The 23,828-nt window shown below is 28.4% G+C and overlaps 2 protein-coding genes across 2 annotated transcripts in view; one reads left to right on the top strand and one right to left on the bottom strand.

The window, feature by feature from the left end:
- Positions 1-15,305, top strand: part of LOC132952156 (potassium channel subfamily K member 1-like) — a 41,441-nt gene extending 26,136 nt beyond the window's left edge. Inside the window, exons 2-5 of the mRNA XM_061024336.1 lie at positions 11,925-12,065; positions 13,974-14,372; positions 14,466-14,701; positions 14,807-15,305. Of these exons, the coding sequence (XP_060880319.1) occupies positions 11,925-12,065; positions 13,974-14,372; positions 14,466-14,695 (770 nt within the window). The 3' untranslated portion in view covers positions 14,696-14,701; positions 14,807-15,305. The remainder of the gene's footprint in view (positions 1-11,924; positions 12,066-13,973; positions 14,373-14,465; positions 14,702-14,806) is intronic.
- Positions 15,306-23,241: 7,936 nt separating this feature from the next.
- LOC132952070 (prostaglandin D2 receptor-like) overlaps positions 23,242-23,828 on the bottom strand; it is a 34,040-nt gene continuing 33,453 nt past the window's right edge. Inside the window, exon 5 of the mRNA XM_061024201.1 lies at positions 23,242-23,497. Coding sequence (XP_060880184.1) covers positions 23,461-23,497 — 37 coding nt within the window. The 3' untranslated portion in view covers positions 23,242-23,460. The remainder of the gene's footprint in view (positions 23,498-23,828) is intronic.

Below are 23,828 nucleotides of genomic sequence, written 5' to 3'. Positions count from 1 at the left end.
ATTAAGTTTCATAAACACTGCATAAACATAATATTATGTAAGCAACGCTATTATTAATGGAATTATACATATAGGCAGGTACTATTATCATCTAATATTTGCTTCATGAATTAAATACTTTATTTAAGAAAGCAGCGAGCATAATAAAAGATTTAGATTAAAATTTTAGAAATTTATATATTCACAATGAAAACTACTATATGATGTTGTTTTTTATCGCTCAAAGGTTCAACACTATATTACTGCACTTTATTACTATATAGTTCAATAACTACTGAATAAAGTGAAAATCAACTATATTGATTTGTATTCAAACCGTTAAACACCAACTAAAAACCGAGTGTAAAGATAATAGTCTATTTGAATAAGAACACAACGGTTCAGTAAATATTGCAATCAGAAATAATTCAAATAATACTTGAAACTTTATAAATTTTCGGATGCATGAATATGAGGAAATTTAAATATATAATACATATTATTCGGTATTTGATAAGACATGTGTATATTATGCAATATCTTATTTGAAAAACCATCTCTGGTAATAAGATAAATAATATTTGTACATAAATTTAAATTATTTTTTCTTATAAATTGTAAAACTATAGTTGGCAAATAAATAACTATTATTATTATTTATGAACATTTAAACTAATCTGAAATGTATACATACACATGCGCAATGCACATAAAACATAATACTTATAATCCATTAATTATTAATAATAAATATATTCATATTTAAAATCATCTGATAATGAAATTTGCATACATATAATTGTAGTTATACGAAACTAAAAAAAAATAGTTGAATGTAAGTTATTGTAAAAAACTATTGAGGCTTAAGAAGTCGAAGTACAGTTTTTATATTATGAAATAAGATAAAAATCATAAAAAGTTTAAATATCATATAGATATATGTAATTTTAAGATCTACTTTTTTGGGCAAAACGGTAAATTAAAAACTGTAAGTAGACGAAATTATCAATTTGAAATGTTATATTCTTGGTAACTAGGAGTAATTTTTTTTACTTTCTCAATAGCCCTTAACGTAAGTGAAAATTATAGAAAACTACAAAAAATGACGACATATTTATAAGTAGTTTTAACATAGATTTTGTACATTTTTCTATATACATGAAAATTGTACCATAAAACATTTAAATTTTTGCATTTCAATTTGATTTATTGATATAATTAAAAGACATTATGAATACATACAAATATGTCGGAACAATTAAATAATAAAAAAACAGATTTAAATCTATTTGAAAAATTATTTTTAACACATTCAAATATTATCTAATAAAAAAACCTCGATTGAAAAAAATTATAAACCTAACTTTGCGATGATCTATAATTAATGTTTCTAATTTCGTTATTTTGATGTATTAGATTTTTTTTAATATTTACCTAGATGTCATTTCAAACAAGATTTTTGAACAATTTTTGCAATTTTTATGGTTTTTTACTTTTTTAAATGTCAACATATGCATGTACATTTTTAATTTCATATTCTAAAGCAGAATATTTTCGAAGTATTTCTATATAGAAATTTAATTTTGAACGAGTATTTAACTAACTTATTGTTATTAAAGTATTAATAAAGTTTGAGTGGCACCTCGAAAAATGTTGGCCCACTCCTCCCCTCATAAAAACTTTGAATACATACTATTATAACTAATAGTAACTACTTGTTCAAAATTTGAATTATATGTATCAAAAAACTTTGAAAAATATTCTGATTCAGAATATGTAATCAAAAATGTACTTTCTAATTCAAAACGATAAAAACTGTAAATAACACAATTTTTTCTCAAAAATAATGTTTTTCATGTCAAAATTACATTTAAATAAAAAATTTAAATATTGTCCTTATAAATACTTCAAGAATCAGAAGTAGAAGAAGTTCGTTCAAAAAATATATTGTATATTAGTAAATAATTTGTTGTGCACTTGCATTAATAATTGTGTAATATACTAATATTTATTACAAGTATAATTTTTAACCTTAAACGTAACGATCTTAAGTTTAATTAAAGGCATTCAGTGCATTTTCAAGTAACCTTCTGTAATATAGTGCAAAGCCTTAAAATGTATTTATATATGGGAAATGTCTACGCAGGAATTCAGACAATTCAATTTCTCATGACTAGATGTAAATTCTTTCTCCTTGACAACATGTAATATTTGACAGACGTATTATTATTTCTATGGGTTTTAATAATTTTCCCGAGTTCTTTCAGTTACGTGCATCATGACATCATAATTATTGGTAATTTGTAAAAAATTATTTATTATATAAATTACTTTTATAACATTAAAAAAATGTTATAATACCATAATATTTATTGGTATTTCCCGAAATGTTGTTGGTTTAATTTAATTTTATCATAAATTAATTTAAAATAATACTAATATTAATAATTATAAAATATTATTATCCTTAATTTACATAATAAACCGATTAGAAACACAATCCATAATATTATTTAACATATCGTTTTGGTGACACGTTGACACTATCTGAAATATACGGTTCTCTATACATATTTTCAAATAAAGTCATTATAATTCATAACCTATATAACGCAGGAAATTTGTTACTTTACTTTTGAATAATAATATTATTCATCAAAAGTAAATAATATGTGAACCCTTCTCCGAAAGGAGTTTTGAGTTTTGACACAGCCGCAATAAGTAAGTACATAAAAACAAAAAAAAAAACAACAAAAATGTGGCAATAGTTCTGTGTGTTATGAATGAACACTCAACAACTGACTGGTTTGTCTCCCTCCCCCTCGCCAACACTGCCCAATAGAATAATAAAATATATTTTATTAGTCGATGAATCCAATATTATTGTTAAAAAAATAAGAATTATTCAATAGGTACAAATAGCATAATAAATTACGAGGGTGTTTATTTCAAAACCGTGATTGCTAAGCACACGCAAGCCGCCAAATTGCACGCATGATTACCAGTATTTAAATTTAATAGGTATGGAAATATGATCAATACAACAATATAATATTATTTCATGATATTTTCAGTAATTCTAACAAAGTTAAAAAACTGCGTATCCTATACATATACATTATACATGGTCAGTGATCGCGTGAAAGTCGAAAATCGGTAAATTCATAGGTGACCAGTGTTACAGTGTTGTTATTCATAAAACTAAAAGTTAATCTTAAATCATACGTTTTAGAGTTTCAGACTACAATAATGAATGTTTTAATAATCTAACGAGAATGATTTATCGCGTAACTCAATTTACAATATTATTTCCATAAGACGTTTATAACATTAGTATTAAATATACATAATATACGAATACACTTGAAATAATTATTACACTCGTCAATAGAATTACGATTCACAACAGTTCTTTACATTTTCTTGAGAAAAGTTTTGTTTTCCAAAATCTGATAATACTTAAGGTATGTTTAATCTAAAGCAGTCACACCCGTACACCACCATGCTAAAAAGTAAAATTGTTATTAACTATTTAAGAATAGAAAATTAATCATTAGACTTTCACTTACTATCGTAATAAGATATCATAACCGTTTAAATTTGTATTTGATAGAACTTTGTTCAAAATACTATTAAGCAAGACAGACATATTATGAAGTTTTAAAGAAGGCTTATGATATCCCAATCCCGCTATTAAAGTTTAATTTACCATTTCAAATATTTTAAGATTAAATGCAGGAACGCCAAATCGTTTACAACGTGTGTGTATATTTTGTCAGAAGTTTAATGTAGGATAATTAATATTGAGCGGAATACAAGAAGAAATATAAATAACGTTAATTTTAATTACTAAGACCTCATTGTTGTCATAGAATTTATATCATAATTATACTTGGTATAAAGATATACAAATCAAATTCTTCACAAAAATATGATAGGTAATACGACAAAATATGATAAATTTTTTTTTTATTAAGAGAAGTCCATTGTGTGTATTCAACGCGAATCACAATATCATAATTAATACACGACTGTAATTTGTCATTTTTGAAATCGGTAAAATTAACGAATTGTATAATATCAATCGACTAAAATTAATTTAAAAAATGTAGGAAAAAAAACAACGTTTTGTTATTCGATATTGCACTGAGTTGGTACAGAGGAAAACATTATTAAATGTTCGTCCGATTCATTAATAATATTCAATATTATATTATACTCAATCGAATTATTATTGTATACATCAAACAAAAATTTAAAATTATTTTAACCGTATAGGTGAGCGCAGAGTTTTAGGTCGGGTAGGTACCTCTACAGCTAACATTTTTACAGTCCTCCATTTACCAGGCACCACTTCGTTGTAAGTTTTAATTTAATCAAATACGAAAATCGTATAACAACAAACAATGAAAAATGTATATATTTTCAATTTCGTCGACGGCGCGCGCGTCGTGCAGCAAAGCGATAAAAAGAGGTTTTACGATTCATTTTCACATTGAAATGTATACAATAGCTATACAAAATAATATGATCGACCTGTGACGTTTAATTATTGGTTTAAAATTACAAATCGCATAACGTACGATATTAATATTTACGGTGGAAATTATTATTTCCGCGTAATATGGGCATCGTGTTAAACATTAAAATGTCAAATATGCGACAGGTCCCTCAAATCCAATCATTTATGGGTCCACTGCAGCGGGCCGCCCAATCAAACCCTGCCCGGGCGAAGTCGACGCGGTCAGGTGCAGTAGACCTTAATACGGCTCGTGATAGTGCGCTGATAATCCGCCGGGTCTCTCGACATATTCCCGTCTACCGAATACACCCAAAACATAGGGTATTCGAGCGTATGTTATATAATATACATGTATGTGGGTGGGTACCCATAATATGTCATTGGAAATGTTGGGATGCTCCGCGGACGGTTGTCTGTTGGTGTTTTCAATCTCGTCCGCTGCAGGTCGTAGGAATGTATAGGATGCTCCAATGGTTGTCTGTTAGCCGTTAATAATGGTCTGTGTGATTTGCGTGTGTAAAAACGGTGGTGTGCATGTAGTACAATATAATACGCGTTAAGAGGACGTCAGCGCACTGTTTGTTTTCTCTCTCTCACCACGAGCAACACAGACAAAACGCATTTATACGCAACAACGTTTTTTCCGTGTTTTCTTAGAGCAAAATCGCCCGTTACAAGCGAATATAGAGAATAATATTTTAGAAGTACAATGACGTCGTGTTATCGATTTTATATTTTATCGTTATTTGACTTTGTATTCGACTTAAGAAAATTTGTAAATTTAAATGATGTTTGAATTGTTTCGAAACAATATTTAGACGAATCCACATGTGATTCCCTCAAAAATATTATTCTCTGTGTTTTTTCGTAATGGGTGATTTTACTCCAAGATTGCTTAAAATCATAGAAAAAATGATTCTGCGCAAATGCTTTTTGTCTATATGTTTCGCATGGGCCATTGAGAGACACTTGCGCTGACATCCTCTTAATATAATTGCGTTCAGGGTAGAATGTGGCGGTTTGAATAAACCTCTGAAAGAGTGCATCTAAAGAATACTTATCGCATGATACTAAATGCAGTGTTGAATGTATTCATACATATAGACATAATATTATACATCTTGAGAAACGTTTCTACAGCCCCCCCCCACACTTTTTTGTTTTTTCCTTATAAAATAAATCCGTACAAATTCTGATTTTCATCGTAGAAATTCCTACATATTCCATACTAATTATAAATGAAAAAAAATTTCAAAAAATCTTTTTTTGGGGAGGGGGGGCTGGGGAAACGTTCGTATCGAAGAACTAAACGTTTCATCACAATAGTTGTTTACATGGTATAATATACGGAGGAAAAATACATAATATCCGATTGTGATTTGATTTAATTCTTAATAAATTCAAAATAAAGCGAGAAAATGGAATTGTATGATCGTATTGTATTATATATTATACATTTTTTGTTGTTGTTATAATCATATTTAATAAAAACAGAAAAACCAATTGTACGTTATATTTCTTGATTGAAAAGAAAGAATTTTCTTTGAGTTTTCAAGAAACGATAGATTTAAAATATGATTGTAAAATAAACAGTCTACGTGAGTGTTTAGTATTCAATTAAAAACCACACTTCTTGCGATAAATTTATATATATATTTTAGTTATATTAAAGCTAATAAAAAGATACATTTTTAGTTTACGCCCTAACAAAATTACCAAATACCGGGAGCTCAATAAATTAGTATTAGATTTTAATAGATTTAGTATAACATATGATGTTTAATGTTTATAGATTAAACTGGATATTGGGAGAAAATAAGTAAATAATCGAAAACAGCTAGTAACCATATTATAATACAGTTTATCAAATTATAAAAATTAAAAGGTTTACAAGTTTCGTTTCAATGAGTGCGTGCTTTACAGAAATGCTTATAAGTTTTAACTATAAGACGTCATATTATAGTAAGTTATTGGTGATTTCTTACTTATTTTGAAACGATTCAGAAAGCACTTTACAAGTAAATACAAAAAAACCACATTACAATTATTTATATTCACCCATAAAGCCATGAAATTGGGCTTGGATTAATCAAATTAAACAAGCAATTTCATTCCGTTGTACCTATAAAAAATAACTAATATTACGGTAACAAAAAAAATATATATACCCTCGTAAAAACTACCAGCATGTGTGTGTTTAGAAAGGACGAAGCTTTTAACTAATCATACATTTCTATTTAATAACGGTCTGTCAATACAAATCTACCGCCACAGCTGTTCAAATATAATGGATAAATATTATGATACGTATCTAGAATATAAAATATCAAGAGTTCATAAATATAAAACGTACAATGGTTTATTCATTTTTGGTATTTAAAACGCCTTTTTATTTTTAAGTAAGAAAATTAAATGGTAGAAATAACTTTAGAACTTCTGTTTTATATTACATCCAAATCATCGATGGGAAAAAGTAAAATCGAATAAGCCTGTCAGTTTTTATAATGAATTGAAAGCATTTTAATTTGATTTCGTTTCGGGTTCTATGCTTGCTATATTAAAAAATAAAACTTTGTACACATCAAGTACCTACCTATATGCCTATATGCCTACCATAAAAACCAAAAGTATTTCATTTTATACATACCTACACTGTTGTCCGATGTATAATATATTATGTACATTATATTATTATGGCAACGTAAAAAAAGTATAAACATTATATAAACAATTAAAACGATTGTGAATAAACATTTTATTACGACTAAAATAACCATAGTTTATGTTTTAAAAAATAGTATAAAAATAATAATGATGTAATTTTGTTGAAAATAATATTATATCGACGCGTACCGTTTACGGTAAATTATGCATACCATTTGTCACATTTAACGATGTATGTATATTTTATGATTTATTGAACTTGTTATTTCAAAAATTAAAACGTGTATTAACATTTTTTTTTTAATAATATGCGATAATCTATAACGTTTAATAATATTATAGTGGCCAATATCTAAAATGACAAAAATAATTATCTCTAAATAGATTTCAGTTCAATGTTCTAAATAATATGTACAAAAATATATCAATTAAAGGATTTACATCAGTGTTTAGAACATTTTTATTCAGAGTCAATCTATTTTCATTTTCTTCTATTTAAAATAAAATCGTCATTCTTGTTCATATTGTACTTGAGGAGTGGGACTAGTAGTTGATTTCCTCTGCAACCTTTCCACCAAAAGGAAATGGTTTGTGAATGAATTTATTTTCATTTATTATAGATTTAATAAGTATTATTGTAGATTTCCAATACTGGCAATACTTAGTAAGTACCTAAATACTGTATGATATTAGCTGGTTATTTTCGAAACGTTATTGTCTACACAAATGAATACAACATTTTTATAATAGAAGAACTTTTATAATCAGCAAGCTTATAATATATAGAAGTACCCACCTAGTTAAAGATTCACTTAATTTAATTTATAAATAAATAAAGCTTGTTTAAAGCATTGTACCGTAAAATTAAAACAATCCGGTTAAAAAAAAAAATAATGATTTATGTTACCTACCGAAAAATTCTCCCAACTCCTAGCAAAAGAGAATATTGTTCCAGCTTTGTTCTTGTTATAAAAAATAGTTTAGAACCTTGGATATTCCTACAAAAGGAACCCAATCGTATAAACTATAGTTTTTTCAATTTTCCAAACACAATGGCTTAAGTAATTCAATTATTGCATTTTGTATGGTACCTACAAAAGTCTATTGACTATATTGTCCATTAACACTTGTTAATGTCTTAGAGCTTTAGTGCTATACACTTTAAGAGTTCCATATAAATATGTAGCTACCTATTTAAATTATAAGGTTTGCAAATTTTATTTTTTGTATTTACGAAAAACTTTTAAAACTGTTACTGACGTTACTGTATAGATAAAACCGAGTATTTTATATTTTGTAATAATTTATTGTTGTACCCAAGCAAATAGTTTAATATCTTATAGTTTAATATTTTTATTTAACATTATTTTAGGTTACCTCTCGGACATCACTATTGATTCTATTGAAATGCCTTTTATTTCAGATTAATGATTATGCTTATTTTTATTCGATAAAACAAAAATCTGAGCAACAGCAATTGAAGTACCTACAAACGATTTCTGCAAATATCCCCTTTAAAATATATAACTTATTTGTCTTGTCAAATTATGTAAATATTCAACTGTACTCAGTATAGTAAAAAATTGAACAATTTATTCATTTATTTTGAAGATTTTAATGTAATAAGTTATCCAAAAATGAAAAAATACATAACCACTGAGCCATTAAATAATAAATAACGAGATTATGATGAAAAAATAAACAGATGTGAACTCTAGACCAATTCAGTTACTGAGAAAATAAATGATTAATGAGTACCAAGCATACAAAATAAGAATTTCTAAAATTATTTCCTATAATGTCTTATTTGCTTATGAATTTAGAATGTTAAGCAAATTGAAAAATATTAATTATTATTATACATTACGCGTTAGTTTAATGAACTTATTTTGACAATTTAATTCAGCCCTTTAAGTCTTCTAACGTTTAAGAAGCTAAAATAACTAGGCAGCTTAAAAAGATGAAAAAGAAAAATTATATCCATGCAATAATAAAGTAATACCATTATATTCATTAGCTTATAATTATTCAAACCACACTGCAGACAAGCGTTGCCTACTACTACTCTAAAACGTTAAACTACCATTGTGTCTAGGTGGACATATTTTCATTAATACAATTTATTTTTTATTTTTTTTATAATTATATTTCATAAAAATTAAATAGTAATACAACGAGAAGATCTTTTATTTTTTTTTGTCAATAACGTTGAATTTACACTTCTTCCCGTTACCTATTCTTTTTTATTATTATTCTGATTATTCGAATCTTCTTTTTCACATTTTTCTGATTTTTCACATTTTTCTGCTTTTTCTAATATTTTGTCTAATAGTACTTTGTCCTACAAATGTATGTTATATTTTCGCAGTGTATTCATTAACGTATTCTGCGCATAATCATAATATTATTGTTTACTTTTTTGTTGAAATAATCATTTTCTAAAACACCTCCGCGGTCTCCAATTTTTCCACCGGCTCCTCTTATGGTACCACCGTATCCACTACCTGTTCTCAAATTTGGTCGTTTAACTGTGCTATTTAATTTAAACATTTACTGTGACTATTTATACAATACAATCAATATTATTTGTAATTTTATATTATGCGTACCATATTACAACACGTCTCAAAGTGGTCATCAAAAACATGATCTGTATTTTAGAATTCCGGTACTGATTTTTTTAAGCAAATTCAATATTATATTAGATAAGTAAATACAGTTTAACGGTAAATTCTAAATTGTAGCAATAACCATTACGGTTGTTGTTTTAAATGGTTACTTAGCAATTAAATATACTTAAATATATTGATTTAAATGTGTGCAATGTGTCAATGTATGGTGATGTGTGTGTGTGTGTGTGTGTGTGTGTGTGGGGGGGGGGAGGGGGGCAAGCAATTCAAAACCAAGTGAATCGCAATCATGGTTCTGAAATGATGTGCATAGGTAATCTCGAGGATGTACACTTTTAAGTCAATATTTTAATTTTGCATTTTATTGTTTGTGTGTAGGGTTGCCATTGGTTACATAAAATAAAATATTTATTATAATTGTATATAATTATTTAGACATGTATGTTGTTTATATTCAGTTAAAATCACCCAAATATCTGTGTTCAAAATATGTGTAGTTTACATTTATAGGAGTGTAGGACAGGGTAATTCCATTGGCATTATTTAATTTATCACGGGCTGATGCCGTGCAGGATCAGTTATATCTTTAATTAATAAATATAATATAATATCATCTACTATATAAAATCAAAAACCTGGAACGGATGACCCCTATCCAAATCCACAGTTTTTGGCTGGTTTTCATAAAATGTTCGTCGATAGCGTGTCCTTAGTGTCATAGGCTATACTTTTTACTACTAACTTATCTCTTTTCAACACTTAAATGTTGAATATAATTTACATAGCTGACTCACGGAAAACATTCATTATTTTATTTATATGTTGTTGCCATTGGTTACTGAAAATAATATTATGATTGGATGTAATTTTAGAACTATAATTTTATATTTGGTCAAAACAAGCCGAATAACTGTATTAAAAACATGTGCAGTTTTGCATTTAGCGAAGTTTAAGAAGTTGTAAATCCGTGGGCATTTAATTTGTCATGGGCAACGCCGTGCAGGATCGGTTAGTTAATTTATAAAATTAATAATAGGTACGTACAGTTTATTCATAGTAAACATACGCTATGAATATTATAATAACAAAAATCAAAAGATTGTATGCGGTAAAGAACTTGATTAACTTTGATAATTGTATCCAAATATTGACTACAAACTTCGAATTATAACGGTCTATTCTTAGTCTAGATCTGTTCATATAGTTACGTGGTAATTTACTGTATACCATGGTACCTACATAATAATATATCATACTATAGTATTTTATAAGATGAGGCACTTGAAGTGCGGTCGAAAGAGGTGTAAACATTATAATGTATATAAGTAATTAGTAACTAATAAAAAAAAAAACCATTTCATGATAGTAAAAAGTAAAATAAAAAGAACTTCCCACATTTTAATAAAACTGTTTTGTATTATACAATTTTTTTTTTTTTTTATTAGGGTTAAGGCTTCGACTACTAGGTCATTAGTCAGTGGTACTGTAGATTTGTTTACACGTGTGTGTTTGTTTTGGCAGAATTTTTAATTTGGGCACCCGTAGGTATCTGCCATGCCCGGGTGGGGGATGGCGGCACTTGTTCTCCGGACACCGTGACTTGTCCAAAGAAAAATACCGCCCATGACCGAGGTATCGAACCAGTACCGGTGTACGTCGCAACCGACGCCTTAGTCCGCTCGGCCACTCCGTCCCCCATAATACGATTATTAATACAATTTTACTTTGTGTTTTATGCGCATAGTATATCATATAGGTACTGTAATGTATTTTAACAGATCTTATGCACTTATAATGTACCGGTAAAACGGACTTACATACAAAACGTTGTTATTGAAATGCATTAACAAATTATTAAATTTACCTATTAGTCGTAGTGTCCTACACCGATACAATTTTACCGCACAAAAGTCTGGAACATTGATGTACGTTTACAGAGTTTTTACATTCAGTTCGTTATATACTTTTTCCTCGTAGCCTAATGGAATTTCTTTAGTCGATACAGTCAATATTAACCTACTATTCTCACTTGAAAATAAAATAAAAAAAAACCAAGGGACCTAATAATAATATATATAGTTGTAAAGTATTCAAATGGCTTTATTTAATCAATTTGTTGTTCCTTTCAGATGACTCAATGGAGAATTTTATTAAAGAAGTTTTATCTGCTAGCAACAGAGGCGTATCAGCAGCTAAAAATGTTTCGGGAGAACCAAACTGGAGTTTTGGCCAATCTTTATTTTTCGCTTGCACCGTAATAACAACTATAGGTGAGTATATAATAGAATATCAATAACTCTGGGAAAATTGAATTTCTTTTCAAAACGTTTTTTCCATTAAAACATATTTTGTTACTCGTTATCTGACATTTAAGATCTGAAAAAAATAATTGTGATTGGCAGTTATGTTTTACTTTGAATTGATCTTAGTCCATTTATTACGTTAGTACCTATCACATAATATGGGTTATATTTTGTTATATTATATTATTAAACTCATTATTTCGAAAACGATTGAAGTTTTTGAAAATATTATTTATTATATTATCTTAAAGTCAATAGCATACAATAAATTTGGAAAAAATATATTTATTTTTTTTCTTGTTATCATTTTTTAAGATATTATTTTTATGAAATCTTGCATTTTTAATTATTACAATATATACTGCATACTGCAATACATACAAATCAAATTTCTAATGAATTGTTAATTTGTTATAAACTTATAATTGTTTAAAATTTAGATGAGCAAAGTGGTGTGGCCAAAGCTGATTTCAGCCAAATTACGATTTACTAATAGTTCTATTCATCTAAAGTTTAAATACTTCCTACAACTAATTAAATACTCGTTTGAAATTTGATATTTGTGTATCGAAATGCCCCAAGATAAATACTTAACAGTTTGTTTCGGAATATGAAATTAAAATTTATGTTTTTAATCAAAAATGTATAACACATAATAAATAGAAAAAATAAAATATTCTTAATTTTTAAAAATATTGTTTTTGATTAAAAATTATGTAAAAAATATATTCAAAAAGCATTATAGTTTTTGAATTAATATAAAGAGTGTTTCGCATTAAAACAATAACCAAAAAAATGTATAATATATCAAAATACATTTGCATTAGTTTTGTTTGATAATGTAATTGGTATTAATATATTATACAGCGTAGTTACTTACCTATATATCAGAAATAACGAACACATATAACGTGTAGGTAATTATAACTTAAATCGGTAGATATATGTAATAAATTGTGTTCTTAAATCGATATCATTTTCTTTTTATACATATTGTGATAGGTACCTACTTATATGAGATTCATAATAGTCAATTTCAAAAATGTTTTTTTTTTTTTTTTTAAATTGATCAGAATATAGGTACCTAAGTTAAATTATGTCCGGAGGCCAGAATTATATGCATTTGCATAATATTCAAACTGAGTGTATGCACGACTACGAGGGTTTGAAATGTGGGCGTTTCAAATCAAACTGATTTCATAGAAGATGGCATATTTTATTAGTTAAGGCATAATTTGTTATTCGAGCAAATAATTTGCATATTTTGCTCACGCTTGATAAATAAACGAACTCTCTCCTCTTTACGATAAATACGAGAATTGTCGATCAACAATAAATTTGAAATCATCACGGAAAAAAGTGTTTGAAAATCGAAAAATATAATATTTATTAATATACGAAAAATATTTTTTTATCGCTTTTGTTGGTTTCAAAGAAAAGAAATATCAATTTAGTGTCAGGATATTATAACTATTTGGACGGAAGTTCATAAAAAAATAAATAATCATGCACGGCTTCTACCATGAATTCTATGATCGGCCTTTGGTCGTATAGCCCGTTTACTTCTCTTGATATCAATGCGTTTGTTCATTGCGTACACATTTTTTAATGCACATATTTCGAAAGTTTTCGTGCACACTGTTGCAAATTTTGTCATTTTTACAACGCTGCAGATTTGCATCATACATTTAGGACATTTTTAGTACATGATATGATACGACCGGTCTTGACTTGGTTACTATACAGTCAACATAATTCTCGTGTCAGTTGTTTCTCATTATATTATTCTCGCTGATACCTCTGTACAACATACATTATATTATGTAGGCATACGTAATAATATTATTATCGCGCTGAAAATCTTATATCTTTCAGGTTACGGTCACGTCACTCCGCTGTCGCAAGAAGGCAAGTTGTTCTGCATGCTCTACGCACTTTTCGGCATACCATTGACACTGGTTCTGTTGACTGCACTGGTCGATCGGTTGATGATACCCACGACCAAGTACCTGCACTTCCTCAACAGCCGCCTCGGACATCTATATCCGCCGTTCACCATCCGGTTGTTGCATTTCGGCACTATACTGGGCACGTTGATATTTCTGTTTCTATTGCTGCCCGCGGCGATGTTCACGCACTTGGAACCCGAGTGGAACTACATGGATTCGCTGTACTACTGTTTTATATCACTCACGACCATTGGTCTAGGAGACTACATTCCGGGCGACGCTCCAGACCAGAAGTACAGACCTCTCTACAAGCTAATGATAACCGGTAAAAATGTCGTAAAAAAATTTATCATGAAATTTATCCTATTGTTATACAACATGTACCTAATTGCATTTCTATCCGTATACGATGATATAGGCTACCTGGTCGTGGGACTTGTGTGTGTGATGTTAACGCTGTCTATTTACTACGACATCCGGCAATTGAACTTCGGCGTGCTTTTCATGTTGGAAAACGACGAAACCCGTTCGATTGACCCGGAAAAAATGCATCTACAAGAACCTGGAACAAACAGGACCAAGTACACAAATGAAAAAGATTCACCCACAAGCTTGGAGGACACCACTCCGATACACAGCATTCCTTAAAATTAGGTACCTATATTATACCTGGCTATAAGATATACCATTAGAAATTATAGTTGTTAAAAGTTATAATAATAATATGTGCACATATAATTTTTGTTTTCTGTTTTCAAGGTTGAAATAATAATTATAACCAATGATTTCTGCTGTATACAGTGATGACAGTTACCTATATTCGACCAAAAACAAAATCTCTATCCAAAAACTAATTATTATAATAATTATTAATTATATTATATTAATATATTATTATTGTTATTACCTTTAGATTATAAATGAATAGATTATAAAAGATATATTGTTACTTATATTATTGATTTTACTGAATGAAACAATTATTAATCCAGCCACAATATTAAAATATTTACAGAATATGTAATTATATACATTTATTAGTTTGAAAAGACAATACCGTTAGTAGTTAAGTACTATATAATCTAATTAGATAAATAAAAATATATTCAGTGAAGACTAAAAAAGGTAAAAGTTGTATTTTTCTTCGTATCACAAATGTAATACATATAACTATTTATGCCATGTTCTGCTATGAGAATAGCATTGGTTTAACATGTCATATTATATTTTACATGGTTAAGTACTCTCATAACATATTTTTCAATAAATTTATAGTTCTTGGATTTACAAAAATAAAATCGATTATTTATCAAATAAAAATTAAAGTTAATTAAAATTACGGTTTAATTATTATTATAATGTTAAAAACATTAAGATTTTATATTTTAAGTTTTGCAGCATATTTTTTTTTTACACTAACAAAAATTTATATCATTTTAATATTAAGTATAACTAGGTAAAACTCTTCTATATATATTATACATAAAACTATACAACTCGCTTCTAAACAAAAAGTTCAGATATAAAATAGAACTTTCTCACTCTTAGCTGAAAACTTATCACTGCAATTGAGTATAGATTTTATGCTACAGTGGGTACATTGAAACTTTTGTTGTTTTCTCAATTATTTTACAATGTATTTTACATTTTCCTGCTCTATATAAATAAATATATATATGTAAGGTAGGGACAAAGGCATTTTGCATCCTGGGGGTAGGTTTATTTTTATTCATTTAAATCATAAATGATAATTTAAATACAAAAAACATTAAACATAATATTATACGATACTAATCAACACTGAATGGACTAAATTAATTTTTCTTCAAAACAATGATAATTTCAATAATATATTCTATAACAATAGGCAAAAGTATAATAATTAAAACAATAATATTATTGCTAAATACCTCTCCATTATATAAAAAAAAAAATGTTTGAAATATTATTCAATGTCATTTAATTGACAAGTCAACCAAAACAAAAATAATAATAATAATAATAATAAATAAAGATATACAAAAAGCATTTTAATTTTAAGCTTTAAAGTTCCTAGGAGGTTGTCAAAATTCAACTGGCCAACGGGGGAGCCCGTTAATAAAAACAAAAAAACAACCATATTTAAAACCAATAATATTTTATAATATTATTAATATAAATCAATTTTAACTTAAATGTACCGTTAGACATAATACAACTATACAATCATTATATTATAAAAATATAATTACATTTTTTTCTTCAAAACAATGGTTTTCTAGAATTTGTTGTTTTTAAAATTAGTCAATGCATTCGACCCATCAAATATAATTTCTGACAAAGAGTTTTCAATATTTAGAATAGCAAATAATTGAACTGTTCTTAGGTACAATTGAAGAATGCAAATAACTGTTGAAAACGACCCCTCGTCAGAAACTCAGACCCACTAGCTGATATAGGTAGCTGAATAAAATATTCAAAACTATATCTCTACGAAAATGTCTCTATAGTTTATATTACAAATATAACTGGATAAAAAATAGATAAGAGAAAAAGCTAGACATTCAATAATTGAACACAAATACAGTCACGAGATCCCTCAACGCGGGGCCCTAGAATTTGAAAAAAAAAGGAATATTTATTTAGCAAATACGTATTGGATATTCAGAGCAGTCGTTACGCCGTGGCTGTAAATAATCTATAATATAATATAGTTAATACATTTATGTCGATCGGAAACGTCGTAAAGCTAATAATTAAAAAAAGAGCGAAAAAAAATCCAGGTCTGTGTGTCGGCGTCTGTTTCTAAGGATATCGTAAAACGTATTTTTATTACAATTATTGGTAATTTATTCATCTGTATGAAAAATACGGTGGATTGAACTAATTTTTGATTATACATCGCATATAATATGTATAATGTAATAATTATTATCATATCATATCATATATGACTGTAGTTGTCAACTATTAATGAGTCAATATAACTTTTTACGACGTACGTACTGTACAACGGTGGTGATGGGTTCTTACTTCGTGGTGTTGCTTGGTAATGACGAAAAGTTTCGAGTCTTAACGATTAAAATTTCGTTGAATTCCAGCAATTAGGGAACTATAACATCATTAATGGAATAATAAAATCGTTGTTTTCCATAAAAATTCAATTTTGTAAATGTTTGAACCTCAAACGTCTATAAAAAATTCTTTTCAATATGTATTTAAATCATACTTTCAAATCTTAGATAGGTTAGGCTATATTAGCGTGATTTTAACGAATTTGTCAACATTTGAACTTCAATCACGTAGTTTACAGTCGTGGTATCGTGCAGCGTAATTTTAAGACACAATTCAGGTACGGTGTAAAATAATACGACGATTATATAGAATTATTTACTAATTTTTAATTTAAAAGACACTATAAATGGTTTAAATACAAAAAAAAAATATATACTACAATTTTATTATCACGTATTAATAGTTATACTATATTATGTATATAAATAATCTTTTTTATTTCAATAACTAAATGAAATAAACACTGACTGTAGGTATATCGTATAGATAAAAAAGAGTTAAAAAGGAACTTAGTACTTACGTCAACAACTTTGAAGTCGCGGAGTCTATATAATATCATCCAGACCGTCGCCTAATGAATTTAGGCGAAGACATAATTTTTTTTTTTAAATTTGATACAAAGGAATCGAGAACGTAAAGACTATAACATCATTTCCGGTGATGATCGAAAAGTGAAGTAACCCAGGCTGAATGCACCCGTATGTATGCTAAATAAAATGGGGGGTGCGTGTGTTTTTGAATCAGCATTGACCCGCACCGCCGGCGCCAAGGATTAGTCGCTGCAGCCATCGCGTGGAATCCCATTCAAACGAACCGTCAACGTCTGACAGTATTGTCTACGAAATAGCCTTTGGGTTAAGTGCAAACGTTTTGAAAACCTAAGCAGGGCCTCGGGCCGAGGCTGTGTTTAAAGGATGATTAACTACTGTGATTCGTGTGCTCGACCGGTAGGTATTCGAAAATGTTATGACATTATATTATTATCACGATGACTACTGCAGTTGAGGTAGCCTATTTACCCACTACGAGAACCGGTGAAACCTACGATTATTCAAACGACTGTGATGTCTCACTCGTTTACGATTGTTTGAGAAAAAGTAGACCCGTCGTCATTAAAATATGTATTATACATTTATCATGTAAATTGTAACTGCAGCAGATTAGTGAGTACGTCCAACTATAGCCAGTCAGGTCACACCATAGGCGTAGGATGGGGGGGGGAGGTTCAAAGGGGCTATAGCCCTCCTGGAATTTTGTTTAGCCCCCACGTTTCGTAATTTTTTTTAGTTACATTTTTAGGAATATATGTTGTGTACCAGAAATGTAATAGGCTACAGCCCCCCTATATAAATTCATCACGCTACGCCTATCAGTCAGATATATCGATCTGTGGAGAAATCTATTATTTATTTATTTACGGAATAAATATTTCAATTTCAAAAATGGTTAGAAACGTGTACAGTTGTTTATAAGACTAAAAATAAGAGTATTCAGTAAAAACAGCAATAATAATAAAAACAATAATACAATAATACCTAATTGATTTAATTTTTTTTTTAGGTTTCTATACAATTTTATAATATTTATATATTACATATATTGTCAGGACACTGTTTAGTGAGGTTTAACTAATATAGCAACAGTATACAAAAAAGCACATTTTAAAAATATTTATATAAAAAAAAAAAATTTGAAAAGACAACAAATTATTATTAAAGCCGGACAAATATCAAAAGAGTTTCCACAACTCACGAGTACGTTTTCTGGTAAAAGTAATCATGTAATTTGTTGTATCCAAACATTGGTGGTACTTTGCAGACTTGTGTCAAGTTTATTGACTATCCACGGTCAGGTATTAGTTAGTGAATAACAGTTGTGGATATGAAACCTCCCAGACGACTGTCGTAATGTTAACATTGACCAGTGTTGGTCAAATATACCTTTCTTTGAGTCATGTCAACCTTATTACCTGTCTCATCGACGACGTCAACAGCACCAGTCATGAAAACCCACGGACCACGTGAGAAGCACGGCCATCGGTATTCAAGCACCTTCTTTAAAAAAATACGAAGTTTCCCCACATCAAGCCACTTTTAGGTGTCGCGTCTCATATCCTTCCACCGCATACTTCTGCGATTCTCCATCCTAATAATATTATATTGACTTTGTTACCACATTCTGCCTGCGCGCTTGAGAGCCTCGCAAAAAAATATGTGACTCTAATTTGCCTACCCGATGCGCCGTCCTTTATTTGTATTAATTATAATATTATTATTTTGTATTAAAAGTTTTATAATTTCGTTGTCCTATTACAATACATTGTAATTTTTTTCATCTTAACATATTTCTTGTTTTCTTCTAATGTTTTTATAAAATGTATTATTTAAATAATTACGAATTATATTAGATAGTGATGTAAATTATAAATAATAAGAAACTACATTTAAGTATTTTTTTGATGTTGATGTGCTAGTTTTTCTAAACTATTTTATTTTTCATTTTGTTACAGTACATACAAATTACTCCTAAGCATGGATCGTTTAATGAAGTATATTGATATCATTCTAACGCAAAATATAGGTGCAAGAATAAAACGTGATTTTGATTTTTGTATTGATGTGTTGTCTCATGTAACATATTTTGAACAGAGAATTTGCGAACTTAAATTGTTCATTACCTTTTAGAGGCTTCTACCGTTTGCCCGATTCGAATAGGACCTGTTGAATTAAAGACCGTTTGAAAAAAATATTTTAATGGTATTAAATATGAGATTCATTGACGATGTTAACTGACTGAAAATACTAATATACTTAGTTTAGTACCTATATATTTTGTAAAATGTATGTCGTTGCATCAATCGAATTGATCCAAATTGAATATAAAAAAATGTACTTTTTCTGTTGAAATTTTAGCACGTCCGCGTAGATAGGTACTAAAGAACGCATTTCTGGAAAATTGACGTCATCCACTTTTATTACGTTAATTATAAATGTAATCAAAGTCATCGGTTACGGGCTAATAAGGTAAGACTAGTCAACCAATTATTTATGTTCCCGGTAGCTTTTATGTGTTTGATCATTTATTTATTTAGATTACATTTCTTTGGCGTGCTATGTAATATGATAAATAAAATTAATATTATATTGACGGTTTTTATTTTTATAGAAACGCGAGAATGCGAGATCGAGTACTAGTTATTTTTATGAAACAGATATAATGTGAACCATGTTCGTGTATTTTTCCATCACCGTCCTCCCTGCAAATGTAAATGTAAAATTATGTTAATGAGAATTTACTGGTTCTCCGTATGTTTTAAGTTTGTTTCCTTTATTTGTTTTATATATGATATGTCGATATACTATCTAGTACCAAAGTACTTTATGTTTAACAGAATAATATATTAACACCAGATTTAAAATATCAATGCAGCTCTTATAAATCACTCGTAACAAAAAATATAGATAATAATATTTTTGAGGAAATGACATATCGATTTGTCTAAATATTGTCTCAAAAACCATTTAAACATAATTTCAATTTGCAACATTTTTTTGTTTATTTTGAAAGTTAAATACAAAGTCAAATAACAATAAAATATAAAATCGATAATATGTCATTCCCTCTAAAATATTATTCTCTATCTTTTTTTGTAATGGGTGATTTTACTCTAAGATTAATCAAAAACATAGAAAAAATGATTCAGCGTTAATGCGTTTTGTCTATGTTGCACGTGGACCAGAGAGAGAGAGAGAGAGAGAGAGAAAACAAATAGTGCGCTGACATCCTCTGAAATAATATATTTCCTTTATAACTAAAAATAATACTCTTACTTTCATAAATAATGAATGGAAAATAAAATGATTATGAATTGGATACGTTCAATTTAATTGCCTGTTCGGCCTACACAATCTAACGTCGTGGGACGTGGATTAATATTATAATTGTCTATATTATTTATTTAATATATCAAATCTATTTAAACAATTAAGAAGTTGAGAAACTTAGCAGTGATTTATTTAGACTAGTATTATTGATATTTATTGCCTTTGATGTATATTATAGTTCATGAAATATGCATAATACATTTTTGTTACCTAATTTAATAAAACTGACCTAATTTATAAAACTGACTTCAGATAATAAAAACTGTGAAAATATTTATTAATTCGATGTGGAGGATATTATTCGGCACATAGAATATTATAGGTTGGTGTTATATAGTGTAATGCACACACAATTTGTTCATAAATCGAAATATTTGATATTTATTATTATGATAACTATGAAACAACAATTTAATATGATTTGCATAATGATTAATCTCCGGCCCAAGAAAAAACAGAAAAGGTATAACAAAAACTAGACGTTGTACATCCCACTTCCTAACATCGACTAGCTGGTGCCCATGTCATCAATTACTTGTCCTGTGGAAACGATGTTGCGGTGGTAAGAAACATTTGTTGAGCGGAGGTAATTAAATGGCCAGCCAACCACTCTAATTATTATTCCTCATTATTACACATGCCCGAAATGGTACAGTTCTCTCATGAGACAAAGTATACAATACTTTACACTATGTCAACAACAGTTTCTAATATACGTAGTTTATTAATGACTAAATACACGTATACGTGGTGTAGTACACTAGTACCTACCATAGATATAAGTACAAAATCAGAAGCGCAACTAGAAAATAATTTCGGGGGGGGGGGGGGAGGGGGGGAGAGGGTTACGTTATATGCTCAACTTATTTTTATGATTAAATTATACATGTATTCAAATTCTGATTTCTGTAAATTTTAACTACTTACACTTGGAGACAATATTATTTTCGAATACTTGAAATTTTTTTGTAGATACCACTTGAGGATGATCCTGTGACAATACAAACTTCTATTTTTTCAAATAGCCCCCCCCCCCCTTTCATTTTAAATTATTCAGCAGATATTTTTTTGTTGAGAATTTTAATGTATCTAAATCAAAATTCGGACGAGTAGTTTTTGAGTTATTTAACTTCGTGTTATTTAACTAATGTGTATTAAAGAATAATGATAATGGTAATGATTTTAAAATGTTAGTAATAACTATACCTACGGTCTATACGGACCCACAAACTAACTACTAATTACTATATCACATAATAGCTATTTATTATATGATTATATATATCATAATGATTTGATAGCAGTGTTATATTCTCTATGAGTATAAGACTTTTAGGTCTATATAACTAACCTAACATATTTTGATATTCGATTTATCATTTTTATAACAGTGATAAATTATCACTAATTTAACTATTTCAACAATAACCAAAAATCATACATAAAATTACATGTTGAGCAGTTCTCGGGAGAAAAAGCAATATGATAAAACAATTTGATTTCGGTGAGGGGGGGGGTGATTTCGGTGAGGGGGGGGGGGGGTTATAATCCCTCCCCCGCCACTGAGTAAAATACACGTTCATAAATATTATTTTATTTTTTAATGTTCCACAAAAATAAAATATATACTCCGAAATCTATCCATCTATATTATATATATTTTAGTGAACACGTAATCAGTTTGAGTGCTAATCATATACCCCAACCTATCCAAGAATTCAATGAGTCATACATATTTTTTACAAGTTTTGTCGATTGCGTTTAGGTACCGTGATTGTTAAATTGTATTTTATTTATTTTTATTTTTATAAGCCACTAGATATAGATAGGCCCGTCGTCCATGCCATTATTACCAAAGTATTTGTATCGTAATTTCCTACAATAATATATCATGAAATATTTTCCATATCAACAACATTTTAATCAGAAAAAAACTGAAACAAACCGAACCATCCATTTATAAAAGTTTGTAGAATTGTTATTTATTAATTTTGAGAAAAAAAAAGAGATTTAAATATGAAAAAAAATCACCTTTTCGTGAAAAAGTTTGGTCCTTGTGGATTGAGATTATACATAATATATGAATGCTAGCTGGTTCACTTTTAAAACTTTATTTTTTTGGAAATCAACCAAGAAAGCAAGAAAGAAGGTTATGATCAAAGTCGTCATACTGACCATGGATTGACGAAATGCGGTTATTATGAATCAACGTAAAAATGATAGGTTTTTGTGACATTTAAAAAAAATACAATTTTAATTAAATTATTTTATATATTTTGTTCAACCTCGTCATCTATAATAATTATTAAGTACTAATGAGAAAGGTTCCACACATTTGTTGAAGTAAAATTAAAATAATAGATACATATTAAAATATAAACTTTATCACAGGTATAATAAAATGTTATGATATATAATGAAGTAATTATAAGGTGGTCAGTGGTCACACAATACGATAAATTTGAGATTTTTTATTCAATGAAACACTGGCCAAGTGAACCACGAAAAACATCTATAAACAGATAAAATGTATATAAGTAAAGCTATAACAACACACAAATCAAACATTTATATGGCATTAGCATTGAAGCTACCTTTACTTATTATATTTTAACACATTCGCTAAGCTTAATAGACGTAACCCACATTCGATCATTTGACAAATTTGTTAAAAACATTGATGTACCATATAAGTTACATGTTTAGGTGATAGTGATAGTGTGATACCCATGTTTATGGGAATAACACATTTTTTCTAGGTTTCTTCATGTGAATAAAATAAAATATAAAGCTTTGTTTAAAATATGCAGTGAATGTGTTAAAACATCTTTAAATTTGTACGA

This window comes from Metopolophium dirhodum, chromosome 9 (genome assembly GCF_019925205.1).
Source record: "Metopolophium dirhodum isolate CAU chromosome 9, ASM1992520v1, whole genome shotgun sequence".
Taxonomy (NCBI): domain Eukaryota; kingdom Metazoa; phylum Arthropoda; class Insecta; order Hemiptera; family Aphididae; genus Metopolophium; species Metopolophium dirhodum.
Note: the sequence above shows the minus strand (reverse complement) of the source record. Positions and strands in the feature narration are given on the sequence as shown.